General features: G+C 43.0%; 1 protein-coding gene across 1 annotated transcript in view; it reads left to right on the plus strand.

The window, feature by feature from the left end:
* Window positions 1-21,833, plus strand: part of igsf9bb (immunoglobulin superfamily, member 9Bb) — a 106,611-nt gene that overhangs the window by 68,706 nt on the left and 16,072 nt on the right. The window contains exons 8-17 of the mRNA XM_076102120.1: window positions 4,262-4,404; window positions 4,610-4,750; window positions 4,853-4,969; window positions 5,464-5,614; window positions 7,953-8,076; window positions 10,210-10,385; window positions 12,463-12,689; window positions 15,815-15,899; window positions 18,912-19,076; window positions 19,832-19,877. Coding sequence (XP_075958235.1) covers window positions 4,262-4,404; window positions 4,610-4,750; window positions 4,853-4,969; window positions 5,464-5,614; window positions 7,953-8,076; window positions 10,210-10,385; window positions 12,463-12,689; window positions 15,815-15,899; window positions 18,912-19,076; window positions 19,832-19,877 — 1,375 coding nt within the window. The remainder of the gene's footprint in view (window positions 1-4,261; window positions 4,405-4,609; window positions 4,751-4,852; window positions 4,970-5,463; window positions 5,615-7,952; window positions 8,077-10,209; window positions 10,386-12,462; window positions 12,690-15,814; window positions 15,900-18,911; window positions 19,077-19,831; window positions 19,878-21,833) is intronic.

Genomic DNA, 21,833 nt, shown 5'->3' on the forward strand with positions numbered 1-21,833 from the left:
TCGCTACTCTTAATCGCTCTCTGTGTGGATTGGCATTCAGACTTCTCTTGATTATTATTATTATAGGTATAATTGTTCCCAGGGCCTCGTTAGCACGACGTCGTGCAGCCTGCCTCCCATGCCTGGCCACTGGACTCGTTTAGAAAACCTGGCATCAAACATAAAAAAAGTTAGACTTCACAATAAGTGTAGACAGGTCCAATAATAACTGTGTTGCAGCATCACAAGGCTCCTGTTGAAGAAAGTAGGACACACGAAGCATTTAAGACTTCTTCATCTGTTGTTTTACACTTTCTACATCCATCATGACTATTTCCACAAAATAGCTTGAAAGTTTGTCAGTAACTGGCCCAACAGTAATGTAGTTTACTAGGTGTTCCTAATGGTATTTTAGACTTAGTCTTTTATGAATAATGAAACATGTTGATGACTCTCTAACCTGACCCTGCCAGACGGTTTGTTACACAGAACCATCTGAGAAGTCGCCATTAGAAACTGTTTGGAGAAGGCCGGGAACTTTCAAAAAATACGTGGCAGGTGATTGGATGAACGATCTGTCAATCAAACTCTTATCGGAGCCAGTCGTGAGAAGAGCAAGATTATCTTTCCGATGAAGAAAAGCCTGCAGTGTTGTTCTTTGCTCTTCTTTCAATGAAGAAATACTCTCCAGCTCTGAAGCTGTCGCAGCATCGACGCTAACCTCTCCGTCCGTGCTCCAGCCCACCGGACACAAACACATTACTTAAAGCTGGATCTTCGTGTGATATATGATCAAGCGATTCTCGCGACATCACAAGAACTGGTGTCAACTAATTTTGCATCCGATTTCAAAGCTTTTAATACAGACACAAGGCTACCATTGGGATGCGGGGATGAGCCTGCGTCTCTCCTTCACCAGCAGCACTCGGCTCGTACAGCCTCACTTCTAAAACTTCTTCTTCCTCTATATCATCGGCAGGGCGTTTTCCATGTTGAGCTGGAAGCTGCTGTACATTTGAAATATTCAGATTCAGCAATATTGGTTACTGTAACGATGCAGAATCAAATAGCGCTCTGCTAGTGGTGTCATGGAAACTTTAGAGTTTCAGAATATAGCTCAAGAGTATGATGTTTGATGACCAGTTTTAAGCAAAGGCTTGTCCATAATTGTAAGTTTCTGGCCAGCAGCAGGAGTGTCAAATGACCAATTCTGCTGTAGGGCTGCATGTCCAAAAAAAAAAGCGTCCTCTGCCCTGTGGAATGGATTTGGACACTCCACCAGTCTCCAGGCGAACTCTGCTCCACCTCTCAGCCAATCCCGTCCAAACACCCATTTGCTCTCTCAAATCAACTCTTCAATTTTTTTCCTGCTTGCTTCCTGCCTCTCCCTCCTACTCTCTCCTCTGCCTCCCCGTCCTTACTCTCTTCATGTCTCATTTGTACTCATTTATGCATATGTATTCACATGCACACCGACACATCTCTACCCCCCCCCCCCCCCACCCCCCTGTGTCTTCATCATGGGTTGCCGCCTCCTTGCTCCCTCCTTGTTCCCTCCTCCTGTACAACACCCTCTCAGTCTATCCATCACTGGGAGCTCCTGGATTGCGGTGAATCTGTCACTTTGGAAAAGCATCTGCCTCCCGTCGTGAGGCGGCCAGGCGGAGGCAGGACGAGTGTTGAGATTGTTTGGACTCGTCGACCGGTGACCGGCCACCAGCAGTAGTCAAGGCAACAGACATTTTGCATTCCATCGCTCTCCTGCCTTCTTTGATGGCTGTACACTATTAGATCGTGGCAAGTGTGTGTGAGGGTGTGTGTGAGTGTGACGAACAGAGGCGGGCAACACCAGTAGTGAGAGGGAGGGGGAAGTGAGGGGGGATTACATCATTGCTGTAAGACCAGGGACTTTTCTCCGTCAGCCTGCAGACTGCGCTCTCCGTTCCATTCTCTCCTCTTACTCTCATCTTTTTTTCCTTTTGTTCTCTCTTTATCCCTTCCTCTCAATCCTCAACATTCGCTCTTCCCCCATTTGTTTTATGCCCCCCCCCCCCACCACTCCTGTTTAAATCTTTCTCTCCCACAGTCTCCATCTTTCTCCCTGAAACGCTCGCCAGTGAATAACTTCCCCCAAAGCATCCTGCAGTAGGGAAACCGGCGTGTCGTGAGCGATAGCGCCATCTGAGGGCTATATTTAGAAACTTGGCTGATATTCTTGTCTGTGGTGCCGGTGGCGGTGCTCCTCTGGGCATCTTTGTGGCCGAGCGCTGGCGTGGGGGCCGGCGGTGGTTAGGACTTCAGAGGACAGCAGCTGTAGAGCAAAGTTGTTCTGGCAACAGTGCGGTCAATCGATCCGTCGCCGTGTTTCAATCCCTCCATCTCATCATGTCACACAGTCACTCGCTCACTCCCTCATCTCCTCTCCTTTTTATAAGGCAGGATGAACGCCTTTTTTTCCGCCGGCTTCATCGCGTTCACAGTCACGCCGCCTCATCCTCCTCTCTCCTCCGCCGGCTCCTCTCCACCTTACGTCATCCAGTCACATTTCTCTCTCTCTCTCTCTCTCTCACCTGTCCTCTTTCCCACGCTGGTGCTCAGCCTTGCTCGTCCACTCCTCTATCGCTCCGCCGATAGCGCTCACCCCTCCTCCTCCTCCTCCTCCTCTCACTCACACCATTTCTCCTCCTTATCACCCACTGCCTACTTTGAAGCTCTCCTCCTTGACCTCATTTGGGAACCACGCTGTTCTCTCCCCTCTTCAGAATCTAGGATTTTGAAAGGAGAAGCCCCCCCTCCCCCTTTCCTCCTCTTAGCCCCTTTCCTTCAGCCAGATGGTCTCCCTTTTTTTTTCTTGCGTGTGCCCGTCTTCGCCCAAAGGGTATTTAGCTCGACCATATCGAATCCCAATTATTTCAGACTTAAAGTACAGAGGGGGAGACATGAAAGGATGGCCACTAATTTCGAGCAAATAAAGTAATAAAACTCAAACGCTTAAGCGCTGATATGATGGGACTGATTGAGGGGAGGCTGGTCAGGTGTGATGTAATGTGATTTTTATTAAACTGTCTATAACTGAAACTTTAGAGAATTTAAGTTTAAGTTTCTACAGTATCTTATGCCGTTGGGTTACTTAAAGGCAAGGTTGGTGATCTTCTTCAAAAGCATTTCAGATATCTTTGTTGAAATTCTCCTCACATCCTGACAGCAATGAATGAATCAAATGCTCTGACAAAAAAAGGAGAAAAAAAATCTGGTATCTGTTTCTGTCCCAGGACTGTAATAACTGAGTCAATTTATTTTATAATAATATAATATAATAACTGGACGGGCCACCTGTCTACCTGATCGCATTCTGCCCGTGCACTCATTTCTCAGGATTACCAACTTTAAAATTAAGATTTATTTTTACATTCTCAATTTTAACAGTTTTTTTAGGTCTACCACTTGTTTGCAGACTGTAATGTATCAACAATAATAATTCAGATGATGACTCTATTTCTATTGAATCCTAGTAACAGTGCAATTTGTATTTGTTATACCAATGACCCATACAATAACCATCTGCAGTTAAATACCAGCGTACTGGAGATAAAAATGAAAGTATAATTAAAAATGGGGTCTAGCTGAGTGCATGTTTTATAATTTTTCTTATTTGTGAAATAATTTTTTAAGGTTTAATAATATTTGATTTGACTGTTTTACATGCAGTCTGGGACTATAAAAAGTTGCTGTTTAATCTTGTGGATGAGAAACAGATACCTGCTGCTTTCAGAAGGCTGCAAAGAGAATCACCTGAGTGAAGGCCGTCAGAATAGGCTACTAACTGTTGTGGATTCACTCATTCATTTCCATTCCATCTGGCTGCCATTAATACCATATTCTTAATACAACTTTTTTCCTGTATCACTAAAAACTGTCTTATTAAACAACTTTTTCCCTGTTTTGTCCAGGAAGTAGAGGGATGGGGGTAGAAGTCAGTGTAGCACACATACATGAGAGCAGGTTGTAGTGGGATTTGATCCTGTAAAATGTATTCTATGTGTCATCATGTACACAAAGCTGTGTGTGTAATGGGTGTTCAATGTTTAACAAAATACTCTCTGCAAACACGTATAAATGTTGCTCTCAGCCCAGCTGTGCTCCATATTAACTCATTTATCTTTTCATGACGAGCCCATAAACAGGTTGATTTCCCAATCTTCTCTCCGTAGCTCTTACAATCAGCAGCACCGGGTTTCCCTCTTTTCACAAGAGGTGTTTTTTTTCTCTTGTTTTTCACCAGATCCTGCCCGTGTTGTAAACATGCCATCCGTCATCTACGTGGCCATCAGTCTGCCCGGCTTCATCCGCTGTCCCGTAGATGCCAATCCCCCCGTAACTTTGGTTAAGTGGAAGAAAGATGGCCTCCCTCTCCGAATCGATAGGGTGAGCCGGTGCAGCATGGGGTTCTGCTCACTTTACCCCGCCTCAAACAAGTGCGGCATTTCTTCAGTGGAAGCTCCAAGGGATTCCATTTTTCACTTCAAACCCTGGTTTCAGTGTGCTCCTCAGTCTCTTATTTGAGTTATCATCGGCCTTTAACAAAACATGACCCTTCCTTACACACGGTCCATGACTTCTGCATCCACAGTACCCTGGTTGGAGCCAAATGGACGATGGGAGCATCCGTGTGGCAGAGGTGACGGAGGACTCTCTCGGCACCTATACCTGCATGCCTTACAACGCCCTGGGTTCCATGGGATGGTCCCCTCCCGCTCCCCTGGTGCTAAAGGTATGCCCACAGTCCCATAGCCAGTGCATTTAAATGCATCCAGGAGGCATCACAACTCACCCGCTTTTTACTCACCTTGTTTTGGCTGCTCCCCCCGGGTAGGACCCTCCCAAATTCTCAGTGGTTCCTGGAGGGGAGTACAGGCAGGAGGCTGGGAGAGAATTGGTCATCCCCTGTGAGGCGGAGGGAGACCCCTTTCCCAACATCACATGGAGGAAGGTAAGACACCCTGCGCACTCTACACCGCACCTGCCTACATGTAAACAAGACTTGTAAACAAGGGTTCTCCATTGAGAAGTCTTCCCGTCTGAAACCTGTGCCTTTAGTAAATTGCCTGATTTTAATTACTCAAACTACTGTATGTCATTGTAGCATTTTTAATCACATTTTAATGACGTCTATAAAATATGCAATCAAGGGAAATTATTAGATTCTCTCAGTTGTTTGCTTGATTATGAGACATGTTTAATCTCGCTCACTGACTACAGTATGATTAGCTATTGTTGTTACCTCCCACTTGTGAAATCCACCATTCTGTGTAATTTGATACTTAAGTTAGATATTGAAATCAATGTTGTTGTAGATGTAAAATTGCAGATAGATATCTCAAACTATCCCTGCTGTATGTGCATTTAGAAGTGCGTGTTCTCTCTCCGTCCCTCTCTTTCTCCCCTTGGCTGACTCTGTGTTTCCTTGGCTGGGTCGGACTGCAGGTAGGGAAGCCCAGCAAAAGCAAGCACAATGTTCTGCCCCGAGGCAGCCTACAGTTCAAGTCACTCACAAAGGAGGACCACGGGGAGTGGGAGTGTGTCGCCACCAACGTTGCCACAAGCATCACTGCCAGCACGCACGTCCAAGTCATAGGTACCCCGACATGGACACAAATTCACACAAACATACGTTTACAGGTAGAAACCTACATATATTTCTTCAGAACCTATATACTATACTTAGCTTACATACGAAGGCAAACATGTTTCATTTACAAGAGCCAAGGCTTTTAGGATGAAGACTAACCAATATGTTTGGGGAACAGAACGCTCTGTTGACAGGCCTGCTGTGAGTAGTTACGGTCGCTAAGCTATGATTGGACAATTGCTATTTTGGGAGAGGTGTTTAGCGAACATTTGATACAGTTCACATCAGCACACAAGTGAGTTGGCTTTGAGGGTCCCTCTTGGCTCATGCTGACCGTCCTCTTGAGAGATCTATTGAGTTGAATCTGGAAGACTCATCCTGTCAACTCCTTGACTCTTCCTCCTCTGAAGAGCCCACTCAAGAGCGCTCTGACACAGGAGGCGGGGTTATAGAGAAAGTATTAGAACAAGGCTAAAGTTTAATTTCTACACCCGTAGCCCTTGTTTCTGAATCGCCTGCTATGAGTGGTGATGGTAAAATAATATCACTTTGCACGGGACATGGCTTGTGGCCTGAATATGTCATTAGAGGTGTTGTGGGGGTTTTTCCCCGTTGATGATGATCAGCTTCTTTGACTTTATGACTTATGGTAAAACTCAATACCTAACGGCTGGCTCAGTAACTGTTCTCTATCTGACTCGTGGTGAGACACCACAGGATCTCACTATGAGGAACTCAGTAACGAACACCCACAGAACACAAGAGAGATTGGATTTTCTTCAGTTCACACAGATTTATTTGCATCACAAAGTATACAAGTAAACCGAGCTGTCCGGAGTCAACTAATCGCACAATAGAAATGCACATTACTTTATACTTTATACTTTATCCTGCCTCCCCAGTCTTGGTCTCCCCCCTCCTTTCTCCCACGATTCTGCTCTGACCGTTTACCCAGACAGGTTTCACTGCACATCTTAGACAAGTCCAAACAGATGACATTGGATTAATACACTTGAGAAGATACGGCTATCTTTCCCTCAGGACTCCTCTTGACGTCACAGCTGGTTGCCGGCCCTAAGGCCCCAGCTCGTCTTCCTCCCGTGTAAACCTAAAAGTACTACGAGCCCCAAGACTGATGGGCCTACCAACCCACTTGGAGTTCATTTATAGCTAAGCTAATGGACTCCTGGCTCCAGCTTCATATTTAATCCACTAATATATGCGTTCTACTAATATTCTCATTTTACTTTTAAAAAGAAAGTGAATAAGCACATTTCCCCAACAAATCTTTTAACAGGTGTCTGTATGCTCTGCCGGGGGGCTTTAACTGTCACAATGAACGGTGTGATAATCCTAGCAGGTACCACACATACACTGGTGCAGCAGCAGTGGTTGCATGCAAAGCATTCAGTTCTGCGGGTGAAGGTGAGGAGGAGTTTATTGATTGTGTTCACCAGAAGCTGCTCCGAGGTGGATACTTTATGTCTCCTTGACTAAAGCTGTTTGGAACAGACTTATTATTTAGTTTCATTGAACCTTTTGTTTTCCGATTAAGCAACAAAGTTTTGCATAAAAGAACATATAACAGATTTAAAAACTAAAAACTAAAAACAACATAAGAAATTGAACACAAAAGAAACAAGTAACAGACGAACAGCAAATTGCATCAACCAATGAATTAGCAGTGTTGTTCAGATGCTTGTCCGTGTAGATAGCATTGATACTATGTAGTTGAATGCATCATCCTCTCAACCACAAGGAGAACACACTGCACACTCTCTGGGAGTAAAATGATTTTGCCCCCGAATTTGTTTTGAAATGCTGGATTCCTAAAATATTTGAATGTGTGTGGCAGTCATTGACCTTGCCTGTCCTGTTGTCCATCTCTGTCCCTTGCTGACCATTAATGTGCTGTGTGGACGAGAGCCAGTCAAATCAGAGCAAAACAATGAGTGTATTGAACTGGCTCCTGATTGGTTTCCTGTTGCTTTGGCTCCAGTACAGGACCTAAACAATGGGATCGGAAATTAGCAAAAATGCATATCGGGAATTCTGCCTGGAGAAATCAGTCAAAGCACCGTTACTCACATTATCTACGTTTGACATGTCACAAGTACAAAAAAAAGTCATTTTGGACTCAAGATTACATTATTCATGCGAAACCAAAAATGTTTCTTTCTCACAGTTGGATGTTACATTGGCTGGCTGCTTGAAAACACATTACCTGGTCCAGCTCACAGTAAATCCATTTGACATTCCAAATGAATGTCTAACAGCGAGGCTACTCAGTGACTAATGTGGCCTTTTAACAACACCTCTCTCGCCGCTCTCTCCCTCCCTGCAGGCACAAGCCCCCACGCCCCCACCAGCATCCACGTGGCGGCCCCCTCTACCTGGGCCAATGTGTCCTGGGAGGTGGGCTACGACGGAGGCTTCCAGCAGACATTCTCAGTCTGGTATGGCCATGTGTGAGTCATCCCAGCATGCTTTGCTTCCTGCTTTTTCTTCTTCCGGTACTTCCTCTGTTGTTTCTGAAAACGTCTTTTTCCAGGGTTGTGTTCAGAACAGTTGTGAGAACGTAGAGATGGAAATACACGGGGGATCCAGATGTGTGAGTGAGTCTTTCAGCTCTGATCTTGAAATTTGTTGGTTGCAACTAAACTGAACATGACCCAAAATTCTCTGTGCTGCCGCTGCTGCTGCTGCCGCCGCTGCTGCTGCTTCTCTGCTGCTTGACTGGGGAAAAGGGCCTGGGTTGAAATGTTGCATTTACTTATTGACTTGAGATTTCAGCAATAACAGTAAGTAACAGTGCTTGAGTAAATGTACTTACATTCCACCACTGCAAAAAAAAGGAGAATGGACACAAACCTGATGTCGTTCTAATCAATAAAACAAAGTAAGTCTAGAATGCTCATTTAAAGGTCCATGGGATTTTTCATTGCTGCCGACTTGTATGCATTTTCAGTGGGATGCGCAGGTTGATTTTATACTAACAAACTCCTCGACAAGAGCGTTGACGAATGCGGTAATTGGCATGAAGTTAATGTATATTTATTATATGTAATTGTGATAGCAGTAACTGCTGCCAGTAATATGTGCTGCAGACTTTGTAAAAATGGTTAGTTGGTTCTGGAACTCAGGAGTTAGATGCATTCTGAGTGTCTTCTCTGTCACTATCTGGACCCTGCCAGAGAGATATAGCATTGACTAAACAGCTCAGCCCTCTGAAGTGTTCGTCCAAGTCTCCTCCTTAAGCTTCCCAAACACGATGCAGGACACCAACATGCAGGGAATAGTGTCCTTTTTTAAATTGGGATGTCCTGAACCAAACCACAGCATCAACTATAAAAAACCCAACTCCCGTCATGCTTTATTAAAACAGCGAGGGAACCGCAGAGCAGCACAAATATAGAGAAAAGCAGACAGCAGCTTTAATTAATGATATTCAGACTGACAGCAAACATCAGTGAGTGATGCGAGTGGAGCAGCTTTGGGCTGCATCCATCTCATTTCTCAGGTGGTTCTTCCCCCTGAAACCCTGCCATCGGTTAAAGAAGTGCATTTTAACTTCAGCATCATGTTCATGCGAGGGATGATGAGTAGTTTTCCACATCCTGTTTTAAAATCTTCCAGCCAAATAAACCCAGATGCACACTGACTCTCTTGATATTACTGTGTAAAACACTACAGCGCACTATTCCAACTATCTGTCAGCGCTGAAACCTGCTACATTTTCTTAATACAAAGCCACTCAGCTGTCAAGCATATCTAAATTGGATTAGCATTTCTAATTTTAATTAAGGCGTACTCCAGGCCAAGTGTGTGCTGTGCAGCTGTATCAAGGAGAGAACAAAACTTTACCAGATACGTCATATTAAGGAACTCTGGGGCAGAAAAATCCTCCCCTTTTATTGATGCTTTGAAGGGGACATCTCATGCTCATTTTCAGGTTCATCACAGTGCTGTGATATTTCTGCTAGAACATTCTTACATTCTTTAATCTTCAAAAAACACAACATTTGGCTCATAGTGTCTGTCTGAATATATCTGAATTCAATCTGACTGAAACGCTCCGTTTTAGCGTCTGTCTCTTTTAGAGAGTTGTCTTATTTCACACACGTGCACAAGAACTGAAAAAGTGTGTTTTTTTATGATATGTCCCCTTTAATTCATATATTGAACTGTGTGCACTTCACAGTGCTACAGTAGCTATGTTGGTGAAAACACTATCTCACTAGGTGATACATACAGTATAAAGGAAGTGCTTTACTATAGCACTAGGTGTTTAGAGCATGAGTGTTGCATGTGTAAGTTTAATGCTTTATCTGGTGATGAGGTGCAGCTGAATGTATGGCATGGGCAAACCCGCAAAGCTGAGCGCAGCATGGGCTTTATTACCATCACGTGGAAGTCACGTTGTGAATGAAGTGAACAAAAATACATGATGTTGGATCAATGATGGAACTAGAACTGTTGCAGAAATGACGTCACATTATGTTACATCGTGACGAGCAAAACTGTGTGATGATAATGGTGCTGAGAAAAGTGATCTCTCAAAATGTCTCCGCTCACCTCCTCTCATCCTGCCGCCTGTCCAGGCTGAAGAGGGAGCGTTTAGGTCCACACGACTGGCTTTCCATACCCGTGCCTGGAGGCCACGACTGGATGGTGGTGCCCGGCTTGGAGCCAGAGACAACGTACCAATTCAGCATCTTAGCCCAAAACAAGCTTGGCACAGGCCCTTTCAGCGAGGTTGTCACTGTGAACACACCAGGTGAGTGTACTCACTGCTGCTCCACTGTGACAAAAGGGATCCTATAATGAAATGGCTTTGGCAAGTTAGGCACGTCGAATGAGCAGAAAGTCTACTTACTTACTTGAGACTAAACATTTCTTATCTTTTTGTGAAAAATTAAAATTTCCTGGATCACCAAGGATCGTAAAGATCTATTCTCATTTGTATTCTAACATTTTCAAATAAAGAATTTGTCTCTAAAGAAGTAGGAACAATGTTGAAAGAACTATGGAAAGTGCTCTGGTTAATGTATTAATATAAAAGTAAGCCAGCTCAAGAGACATTCCTGGATATCATTCCAGAAAAGGTTAGCGCTCCAGTGTGTAGAGCAACGGTTTGAGAGAGTTCTCTGCTGTAAATGAGGTCTGACAAGTAAATGTTTCACGCCTCCGCTCGGGGAAATCCAAACAACACCCTCTCCGTGTGAGTGCTGGTCGTGTTTCACGTCTCAGCTAGGGAGGATCGTGCTGATGTTTTATGAGCTTCCATTCAGTCATAAACAATAATAGTGATAATTCATTAATGAACATATTATTTTCTGGCCCTAATGAAAAGTTATATTGTTAGGCTAAATTATTAAAAAAGTATAAAGATGCAATTTTTCTGACCAATGTTGGGATATAAATTGCAACTGTTTTCTATGTATTAAACTGCAGGCCTATATTTGTTGATAGAACAGGATGTGACTGTACCAAACATCACAAAAACAATAGAACAATGAGGATGTTGTTTAAGCCAGTCAGTCCGAGAAAAGGCTAAAAACATGTAAGTATTACACAAATTGAGCAGTTCAAATCATATTATTAAGATATTACTGGTGGATTACTGGACATCACCCAATAAAGTGACATTATAGTTATTGTTTGGCCATTTACACCACAACTGCTGAGCGACTTGCTCACTGCCTGTCTGAAATGAAGGTGATGTCCGATGTGATGGTCTTATACAAACACAGAGCTCGACAGTAACAGTTACCTGGTTGCTATTGGCAACCAATTATTTACGTATGTGCAAATTGATTCAGCTGACAAAGAATCAGATGAACCTGAACAAAAAACAACATTTGTGAAATCGTTGGGAGGTGAACTATCCCGGCATCTTTGAGCTGGACGGACGCATACATACATATGACATCTACACGCGTCACATTATTATTATTAAGCTGACGTATAACTGCATAGTAATCACTCAAAATATAAGGTGACTAAAAACGGCAGCCATATTTTCAGTTTCGGCAACCAAACACTGATGCCTGGTTGCTACTTTTAAAAGTTGAGTCGAACTCTGAAACAGCAAAAAGACACAGCACACTCCTTGTTTTTTTGAACATCAAAAACAACAAAGAGGTGTTTCTTCTTCCAACAAATCATCTCTGTCTAAAAAGTGCAAACACCAGAGTGCAGAGAAAGAATCTCTTAACCAGATAACAGCCAAGATGTCTTAATCTAAAATCAACAGTTCAAACATATATAAGTGTACAGAAATACAACATATAACTTAAATTCACATATTTTCCGTGCATTTAAGACTTCTTTTTACAGGAAAAACCAGATTATCAGAACCACAAAGACAAAGCCTAGGCTGTGGTTGAATCATCCATTCTACAGCACCATTTCTCCTGGCAGCGATGAAAGGGACATTTATTAAGTATAAATGAAGCTGTCACAGATTATTACTTAAAGATAAGTGACATGCTGAACATTGGGGTAACCATTCAGGCTGCATCACCTTCTGTGTCGAAGACGACAAAGCATTCAGCCGGGGGGCTGCTTGTTCTCTCCTTTAAAAAAAACATTTTCAAGTCACATTCAACAACACATCTATTAACACTATTATTGTTACTGAGGCAAAAGAAAAAAACGAGTAGCTCAATGTTGGATACCATCAACTGTTGACCACCTGAATTAGTAAATGAGGACCTGAAGAAGTCATGTGAAGTAATGCTCTGAAACAGTGTCAAAATGTAAAGGGGGGCTGATTCACTGGTGGAACTGCTCACTGAATATATAACTGAGTGACTCACACACACATTCCCAACCCGTATGTGCTCTTCCAGTATTTCCTATAAGTACCCCTGAACCATTGGTGCTGCTTACTCCACCACGGTGCCTCACAGCCAATCGCACGCAGCAGGGAGTCCTGCTCACCTGGATCCCGCCTGCCAATCATACAGCACCTATCCAGCATTACGTCATGGAGTTTCGCCTCGGGGAGCGATGGGAGGTCTTGGACGACAGCATTCCTGCTGGGGAGACGGACTTGCTCGCCCGAGACCTGATCCAGGTAAAAGACAGGACCCGAACTGTAGACCTCACACACAGTGTTATAGAAAACCTGCATCTGACCAGTTCCACGCTAAAGAAGTGTCTGGGACGTTAAATAGGAGAGGAGGAGAGGGTTAAATATGCCATTCAAATGTGCACATATACATATATATATATATATGGCATATAGGGGGATGTTTTCATAGAGTTCGATACAATCAGACGTCTTTTTGCAACTGAAGGAGTCGCCCCCTGTTGGCCATTAGAAAGAATGCAGCTTTAAGACACTTCTGCACTGGCTTCACTTTTTAGACCTGAAGGTTGTCCTGAAGGCTTTAACCTGCAATAACTGATATTTTGGCCACTTGGGGGCTGGGGAAACAAGTTGTTAACACAACATTGACGTATCCATATCTTTCAAGTTTATTTACACATCCAGCAGTTAGGGAGCAGCATAATCATTCATTATGAGTCATGTTTGTGTCCACCTGATGAATGTAAGTCCAGCATTCACTCTCTTCTAGTTCTGGTTTTCACTCTAGCAAGTCTTTACTCTATTAGCAAGTCGCTAACTGTGTCCGCCTGCCGTTTGGTGCTGAGCAGGTTGTTATTGTGCCTGAGAGCAGTGAGAATTATTCCAAGCAGTAAGTTCCAATCTCCGCTTTCCGCCTAAAAACCTGGAACACACCGTGGCCTCCCAACTCAAAACCCACCTGCACTCCAACCAACTCTACAAAACCATATAAATCATTTCAGACCCCAACACAGCACAGAAACCGCCCTGATGAGAGTCACCAATAACCTCGTCCTCTCCGCTGATGGCCACACCCTCAACATATGTTTACAACTTGACCTTAGTGCTGCCTTCCACGCCACCAATCACTCCATCCTCCTCACCTGCCTTGAGTCCTCCTCCAACATCACTGGCACTGCCCTTGCCTGGTTCAAATTGGTATCAATAAATCCAAAACTAAAATCCTCATAATCAGGCCCCAGATCCCTCCCGCCACGCTGTCTCTGTCATCGATGGCTCCCCTCTTACTGCTTTCGCCCAGATCTGTAACCTTGATGTTATCTTTGATCAAACCCTCTCCTTCGATCACCACCTTAACCACATTACAAAACTGCCCTCCTCTCATCTCTCGACAGCATCCTGTACAGCACAGTCCACCAAAATCCACAACAAACTACATCACATCCCAAATTCAGCTGCTTGTCTGCTCACCCACCCTTGCGCCAGAGTGAGCAAAGAATCCAGTTCCCCATCACCCACCAGAGGCCTCCACAGCCTAGCCCCCTTCTACCTTTTTCTGCTCCGTTTCACAGTGCAGGAAAAAACTTTATTTAATAGCTTACCTGAACAAATCCCAACACTGAGGCTGCTATGTTCAGACTTGAGGCAAAGATTTGTTTTTTGAAATACTGCTCTAGATTACCCAGATCAGATTCTGCCACATCCACCTTGGTTGTCATAGTAACAATGCAGGTGTGCACACTTTCTGACCACCTCTGTGGGTTTTAATTTGTGCCATTTCTGGTTATTATATGTTATGTCGAACGTCCAGAACGCACACGTGTGCTTTTACCTCTGCAGGTCTGCCACTAGCTTCTACTGAGCGAGAAGACAGACGAGCAACCGAAACGTGAAGTTTCGATACAATGTAACAGTCCGTATGAAGAGGACGGTGAATTTTACTGACACAATACTTATTTTTAAGCATTCCACATCTTCGCGCGTGTCGGCTAATTCTCCTGCCGTGACACGTTTGAGCTTCTTTTCTTCAATCTAACTGCCGCTGTCAGCTCCATGCAGATCCTTCCACTGCACAGCAAACACCCACACACACCTCTCTCCAGCTCTCTCACCACAGACACACACACACACACACACACACAATGCACCTCGCTTGTATAACTCTTTTTGCTGCACATTTTTTACTGTGAGGTGAATTGACCAGGGAGGGGACTGCTCTGTTTGGTTGGACCCGCTTCCCCACATCCTCAATCTTCTTCCTGACGGTGCAGGAAACAGTTCACGGCATGTTTATCCGTTGGTTTGTGGGCGTTACGTCAACAGTACAGCAAAGCAGGTGTTGCACCCCTGCTGAGGTGTCTTTGAGCAAGAACTGAATCTCTGCCAGCTCCACAGCTGACCCTGCTCTGTGGAGAGCACAGGCAGCCACCGAGGAAATGAAATGGAGGTTTAATGTCTTTTCATCATGACTGAGTCACAGGTGATTTATCCATCTTCAGCCACGTTATCGATCCATTAGGATATCCACGTTATTGAGATTCTTATTACTTGCTCCTCCTTATGCATATTGGTCTGATCACAGCACAACCTCGTGATATGATATTGATTTTAACATGAAGCTTCTGTTTATTACGGTTTACATCATTCTGCTGTCTGAATAAAATCAGTAAACTTTATCATCCAAACTTCTCTTAATTTGGCATTAACATGTTTTTTCTTTTTGAAAACATTTTTTATGACGCCCACGTCTATAATGCATTATAAACATAATGTGTTATAAGCACTCATAGATAGCACATTATAAAGCATTATTTAAGAAGTTATAAGTATCATGATACTTCATTATTGCTCACTGACATCTTAGATGTTCTTTTTTTCCCTTAGAGCAAACAATGATGACTGAGAGTAACTTATGATCACATTATAATGGATTATAACAGTGATTATAATGCACCGTAAAAATTATATTATGTTTCACAACTATGGGAATAACACAAGCCTTGCAAAGTAAAAATGTCAATGTCGATCCAAGATCACCCTGACGACATCATTATGACATCAGGAGTGTGATTTTGTTTTGTTTCTAGAGCGCTTAAGAAGTCATAAGAGTTTGTAAAATTAGCGGAGTGCCCCTTTAATAAAAAAAAATAATAATTCTTAATCTGAATGCATGACTTCTAGTTTCCATTGTGCTATTTATAAACTGCAGGAACAATGATGGGTTTTGGAATCTGTTGAACACTGAAAGGTAACTATTCATATCCACAAAGCCTCTGTGACTCAGCTGGCTGGTCTCTGGAGACACAAACAGAATCCTGCAGCCCGACAGACACCAGACACGAGTTTGACCTTCTGAACGTAGCTCTCTCTCTCTGCTCTCCTGCTCCTAGGAGGCGTGGTACGAGTTCCGCGTCATGGCCGTCATGGACGACACCATGAGCGAGCCCAGCAACATAGTAGGAGTGTCCAGCACAGGTGAGCCCACACAGTGCACACACTTGACTCTCAGCTCACCGCCCCCGAGAAGTTCAGAGGAGCTTTTCAGTGCTCAAACGGGACTCAAACCAACAACCTCTGGCGGCAAGCTGCATCTGTAACCTGGGGCGATCTTAATGAGTTGAGCCGAGGAGAGGCTGCAGATGTATTGCACACGCAGCAGCTCCCAACTTTACATTTTGCCCACTCAGCACTATTGAATGTAAGCTCTCTTTACATGCACACTTCTTTTGTACCTTCCTGAAAAGTATGACATCATCGCTCTGCCTGTCTCCCATGGATTGAATCAGGCGGCTTTGTGCTAAAAAGAAAAGATTCATCAAAGCCAGACTTTTCTTGGTCGCAACGCTTAAAGTCTGTTTTAAAGTCTGAAACGAAACCCGTCAAAATGTGATGTCACTCCCCTGCAGAGATCACTGGGTACACATCATTTGGGAAGAGCAGCTGTTGGTAGCGTTTATAGACTGGATATGCTCACGGATCTCTGGATGCACTCTGCTGCCCCCTACTGGTACATGTGTAGAGCTACGCTCAGTGGTGATCAAAGGCTCAAAAGTAGTAATTTGACTGCTTTTTTTCCTGTGCATATCAATATCAATCAGCATCATACTCCATACATGATGTGGATGCACCCTCTCTTACTGAAGGTGAAAGGTGTTCTCTAGATGATCAGTAGTTATTTCATGAACGGTGCAACACTTTGCATTTTGCTGTATCATGCTTCACTGCAGCACATGAACCACTAAAACAAAGCTTGACACATAATCCCCGCTGGTCGTCACTGAGCGATTCATTAGCATGTCGGCCACTAAAACAGCTCCAGCATTAATAAGTGAGGAGTTGGTTGCTCTACAGCGGGACTTAAAGTTGCTCTGGCTGGGTTTTCATTACCGTAAGAATATTGATAGTGCACAACTCTGCCGTGTTGAACAGAGAAGAAAGACAGCTCTAGAATGTAAGGCTGCAGGATTATTGCCAAAATGATAAATGCAATTATTTCTTATCAACATTGAGATCTCGATTATTCATTGATTTTAGGGCACAAAACATTTTTATTGCACTTCCACATTTTAGCTAAACTTTCATGTACACTTTCATGTTGTGCTGCTGGCTGTTGGTTTAGGAAGCGCTCGATTTGATATGCAGCGAAGATTTCTAGAAGCGGAGCACGCATTTTGAACGGCAATATCGCAGTTGATCGTGTTCTGTTAATTTGGGAAAGCCAAAATCGTCATCCTGATTAATATTCAATAAATAAGCATCCCTGTTATAAATATGCTACAGCTTGTTTGGGAAATCTTAAGCTGCAGCACTTTGAATAAATTGATCTAAATGGTTCTACACACCGAGATGGTTTATGTTATAAATATTCAAGAACATCTCTCAGTGACACCATGATCACTTTAAGTTTGAATCATAATTCAAAGTTCATGTCCAGGTTGACAAGCTATTACTCAGTGAAGGAAACCAATGTAAGAGACTTACGTCTGTAAGCATCCCATCCACTGTCTCCTTTCCCACAGACAGTATGTGGATAATAATAGCCAGGTATCAGCTTCTCTGAATTATTAGGATTATTATGGCTATGGTTGATTTATGATATTCTGTACATTCATTACGTCCTATTTCCCTTCAGTTTACGTTGACGCAGCATTAAAACAAACCAGTAATAATAGCTTTATTCTGTTCATTATTATTAACAAGTGCAAACCAGCCTTCATGTTCATTTGTCATGTATGGCCGTGTCATAACAAATAAATAAAAGCAACAGCACAGTGTGAGAACGTTGTGTTACAGCTGAAATCATTCATTCAACATTTGAGTGAAGTAAATGTACATTTAAATCAAAACATAATGTGCCAAAACTACACCTGCTCATTATTATACAGAATGGCCCATTTGAGAATAAATAAATGAGATCATACTGTAAGTGATGCATTCATGTGTTCATCACTTTAGTTGCTTTACACACTGCTGCGTAGCTTGTGACTTTCCCCCTCCAATCAATAAACTCTTAACCAATAATAGTACAACATAATGTATTCATTTATTATATATTGTATTCACTGATATGAATCTGCAAAGTAACTACAAATACAGTACTTGATTAAATGTACTTAGTTACTTGCCAGCACTGTTGAGAATGGACCTTTCAGTGAAGTAAGAGACATCTTGTGTCCAGCAGTGAAACATGTTAGAATATTCATAGATTCTGGATTTTTTTTTCTGCAGAATAGTAGAATTTAAAGCATTTAAGAATTTTAAACTTGGTAATTAATGTGATCTGACACAAAGCATTATTCCAAGCAGAACACAATCCAAAGATAATGCAGTGCACATGTAGCCTCCACAGCTTTCTACACTGCACGGGGAAGACAGTTTACATTCTGCTTAGTCATCATGGCATGTAACACATTACAATATGCAGTAAAGGTCAGCTCCTGCATACTTCAATCTCATTGGAAACGGCTTTTCCTTTCACTTGAAAGGCTCCTCTGCAGGAACCGACAAAGTATTGCACGAGGTGTCTCTTTCCTTTACCCCCCCCCCCCCCCCCCCCCCCCAAATTAACGTCAGAAAATTCTGATTCAGTTTCTCATATAATTAAATAGCTGCTTAATCAGAGCACAGTGTGTTCTCGCAAAGGACAGCGTGCTCTTATTTCTGCGTGGTAATCTCACCGTAAATATCAGCCCCGCTTTCAGAGCCAGGATATGAATGTTGACTTTAGCATTAATCTTGAGCAGTGCCATATCAGAAGTCTAGTGAGCTAACTTAAAGTTTATCATTTGTTTCTTTTACTCTCTTTGCTCGCTCCTCCATTCAACTGTCCATTTCCCTTCTACCTCCAGGAAGACCACGTCTCTGCCCACACACCATGTCCCAACTGCAAACTGTCACGTCCTTTATTTTGACATCCTTTTCATTTTGATGCTACACTGTGACTTCCACCAGCTCAGCGTCCCTGACTCTTCCCTCCTCACCCCACAGACTTCTTCCCTCCTCCGGAGATGGTGGAGGAACGTGGACTGGCGCGGCCTGTGGTGGCTGGCATCGTGGCCACCATCTGTTTCCTGGCAGCAGCTGTCCTGTTCAGTACGATGGCGGCCTGCTTCGTCAACAAGCAGCGCAGGAGGAAGCTTAAGAGGAAAAGAGGTGAGGGAGGAAGTCACGGCCATTAATAGTTGTCTCCAATATCACTAAGTCAATGTTTTGGGAACTTATAAAATATGGCACGAGATGAGAAGATTATTTCATATTGTACAGAATACATTAAAGGAACAGTGTGTAGCATTCAGGAGGATCTATTGGCAGAAATGCAATATAATATTATTAACTATGTTGTCCTAAGTGTATAAATACCTGAAAAGAAGAATTGTTGTGTTTTCATTACCTTAGAATGAGCTTTTTATATTTACATATTTCCAGTTCAAACAGCAAACATCCATTTAATAGTTTGATTTAGAATGTAAGCAACAATAAGCTTAATGACACTTCAGAAAGCAGCCATGGCTATAGTCAGTTATTATTTTTGATGTTTTTTTGTTATAGCCTCATTTGCATTTTTCTATTTTCTTTCCACTCTGTATCAAACCTGCTCCAGGCTCAGCTGCAGCAACACTGATGTCGTCTTTGGGGGAATGAAGTTTCTATAAACCTCATATGTAAATGTCTCGGATCAGTGTTGTTTATCATCAATACCAAAAAAGCCCTCAGTATAAATATGAAGTGCAGGGGCTTTTAATTCTGCCCTGAATGTGAAAGCAGTTCATCCGCTCCGTCTCTTACACTGCTTCTGTTAGTAGTTCTGAAACGAGAGACGGAAAACGCTGCAGTAATTATCATACAAACTTAATTAAAACATACACATAAAACTGATCTTTAATGGCCTCTTTCTGTCTTCTCTCCAGACCCCCCACTCTCCATAACCCACTGCAGAAAAAGCATGGAAACACCGTAAGTAACCCCAACATGACTCACAGCACTGCTTCACTGCTACACTGCACAGAGCTGTACTGCATCTACTGCAAACCCCATGATGACACAACACACCAGTTAGGATCATACACATCAACGTATCCCGTCGATACCTAAAGAACAACTTCACATTATTGCGTCAGTGATGTCGATCCTGCATGCTCCTTGTGTTTATAGAAGAAGAACAAATCATCCGACATTAATTCTGTCCATGTTGACCCTGAAATCCATCCAACCCACCATCATAGAGGGCACCTCAGGTCCCTCCATTGACTCTTTTCACAGCTGACATTTTGTTATATCATAACAGGAAGAGCACACGTGTGACTTATAACATTAACCAGGGCTCTAGTGAGACATGCCAGTGTGCTGGCGTGCACAGGCTGGAGCCCTGGCACTGGCACACCTAATAAAAGGAAAGTATCCATCATGATGTTACACCTGTATGAGACAAGTGAAAATGTCTCAATGTGTGTCTCAAATGTGTCTCAAAGTCTGATACATCTTCGTCCTCTGTCCCATAGAGATCTATTGTTGTCCACAAACACATCCCAGACAAACACTGTTGCACTGGGTGACATGTTCCTACACACTGTAGTTTATTTTGACTCCGTAACGCATGCACCTGCTGCCCTAACTACTCAGTAGCTCACCTGGTCCATGGCTGAAAATGTACTATTTACTCCTGTTGTAGTGACGTTTGTTGTTTATTCATCCTTTTAAAGACAGTATGTAGAATTGACGTCTTCAGGAGGAACCAGTGGGCTTGAGTCTGAGCACCACAGACAGGGTTGTGGATTCAGAATGTAATGAGAGACAGACACACGAGTTGGCTTTTATCGTGTAATTTGTTGACAATTAGATGATATAAAGTATTATCGGCCTTTTCGGGTGCTTTCACACCTAACCTGTTTGGTTCGGTTAAAACAAACACAGGTCCGTCTGCTCGGTTAGTAAGGTCCATTTGGGCCCGTGTGAAAGCTGTCAACGGAACGCTGGTGCGGACCAAACACCCGAACCGAGACCGACCGGAAAAGGTTGGGTCCTGGTCCACTTCCAGGTGGACTCGTGAGCGGTGCGTTTGTGGTGTGAAAGCAAACGCACCAACCACAGGATTTTATGATAGCATATTTGTGATGTAGCATGATTTGAAAAGCTAAGCTACTAATAAATCCATCTGCCATGTATATAGCCTAACCTATTTATGCAAATAATTTGCGAAGCATGGTGACACGTATGAACGTCAGTTCACTGCTCTTAGTTCATGAAGTCCATTAAAAAGTATATAACAGTGATCCCTCAGTAATAAGCTCTGAGATGTTACTGTCTCTACCTGATAGTAATAATTCATAACATGTGCTCGATTTGCAGTCTAATAATACTAATAATGCTTATACTCAGTTATTTATTTATTAGCTCTCTGTGACACCAAAGCACACAAATACACACATCAGAAGCATTAAAGTGCGGCATAAACTTCTGACAGTACAGGAGTTAGATTCCCTCACGTGGGTCCTGATGATACAGGATGACCTGTCAGTCGCTATAACTATAAATGTTTACTCCTTTTGATTTGTTTGTAAAAAGTCTCCCAAAAAAAAGGAACTAAAATGCAACAAGGTATCATTATTGTCCTTGGTCTGGACCGGATTAACCCGACTACAGGTGTGAAAGCACCTTAAGTGTGTGTTAGAATGACAAAGAAACCCTCTCAAAGCCCCCGTGTTTAGACCTTAACAATGTCTGACTCTGGCAACTCCCAGTGGTAGGAAAAAACAAAAACAGTCTCAGATCAATTAGTGGAAACAGTTGATAATTGTCTGATAACATTACAAACAGCACCAGTTTTAATCCAGATTGTCTCATTTAAAATCAGAAAAAAGATTTAAGATGTCTACACATTAACCTAACACTTACATATTTACTGTTTGACTG

The sequence above is a fragment of the Anarhichas minor genome, unplaced genomic scaffold (genome assembly GCF_050575085.1).
Source record: "Anarhichas minor isolate MPS153535 unplaced genomic scaffold, ASM5057508v1 ptg000027l, whole genome shotgun sequence".
NCBI lineage: Eukaryota > Metazoa > Chordata > Actinopteri > Perciformes > Anarhichadidae > Anarhichas > Anarhichas minor.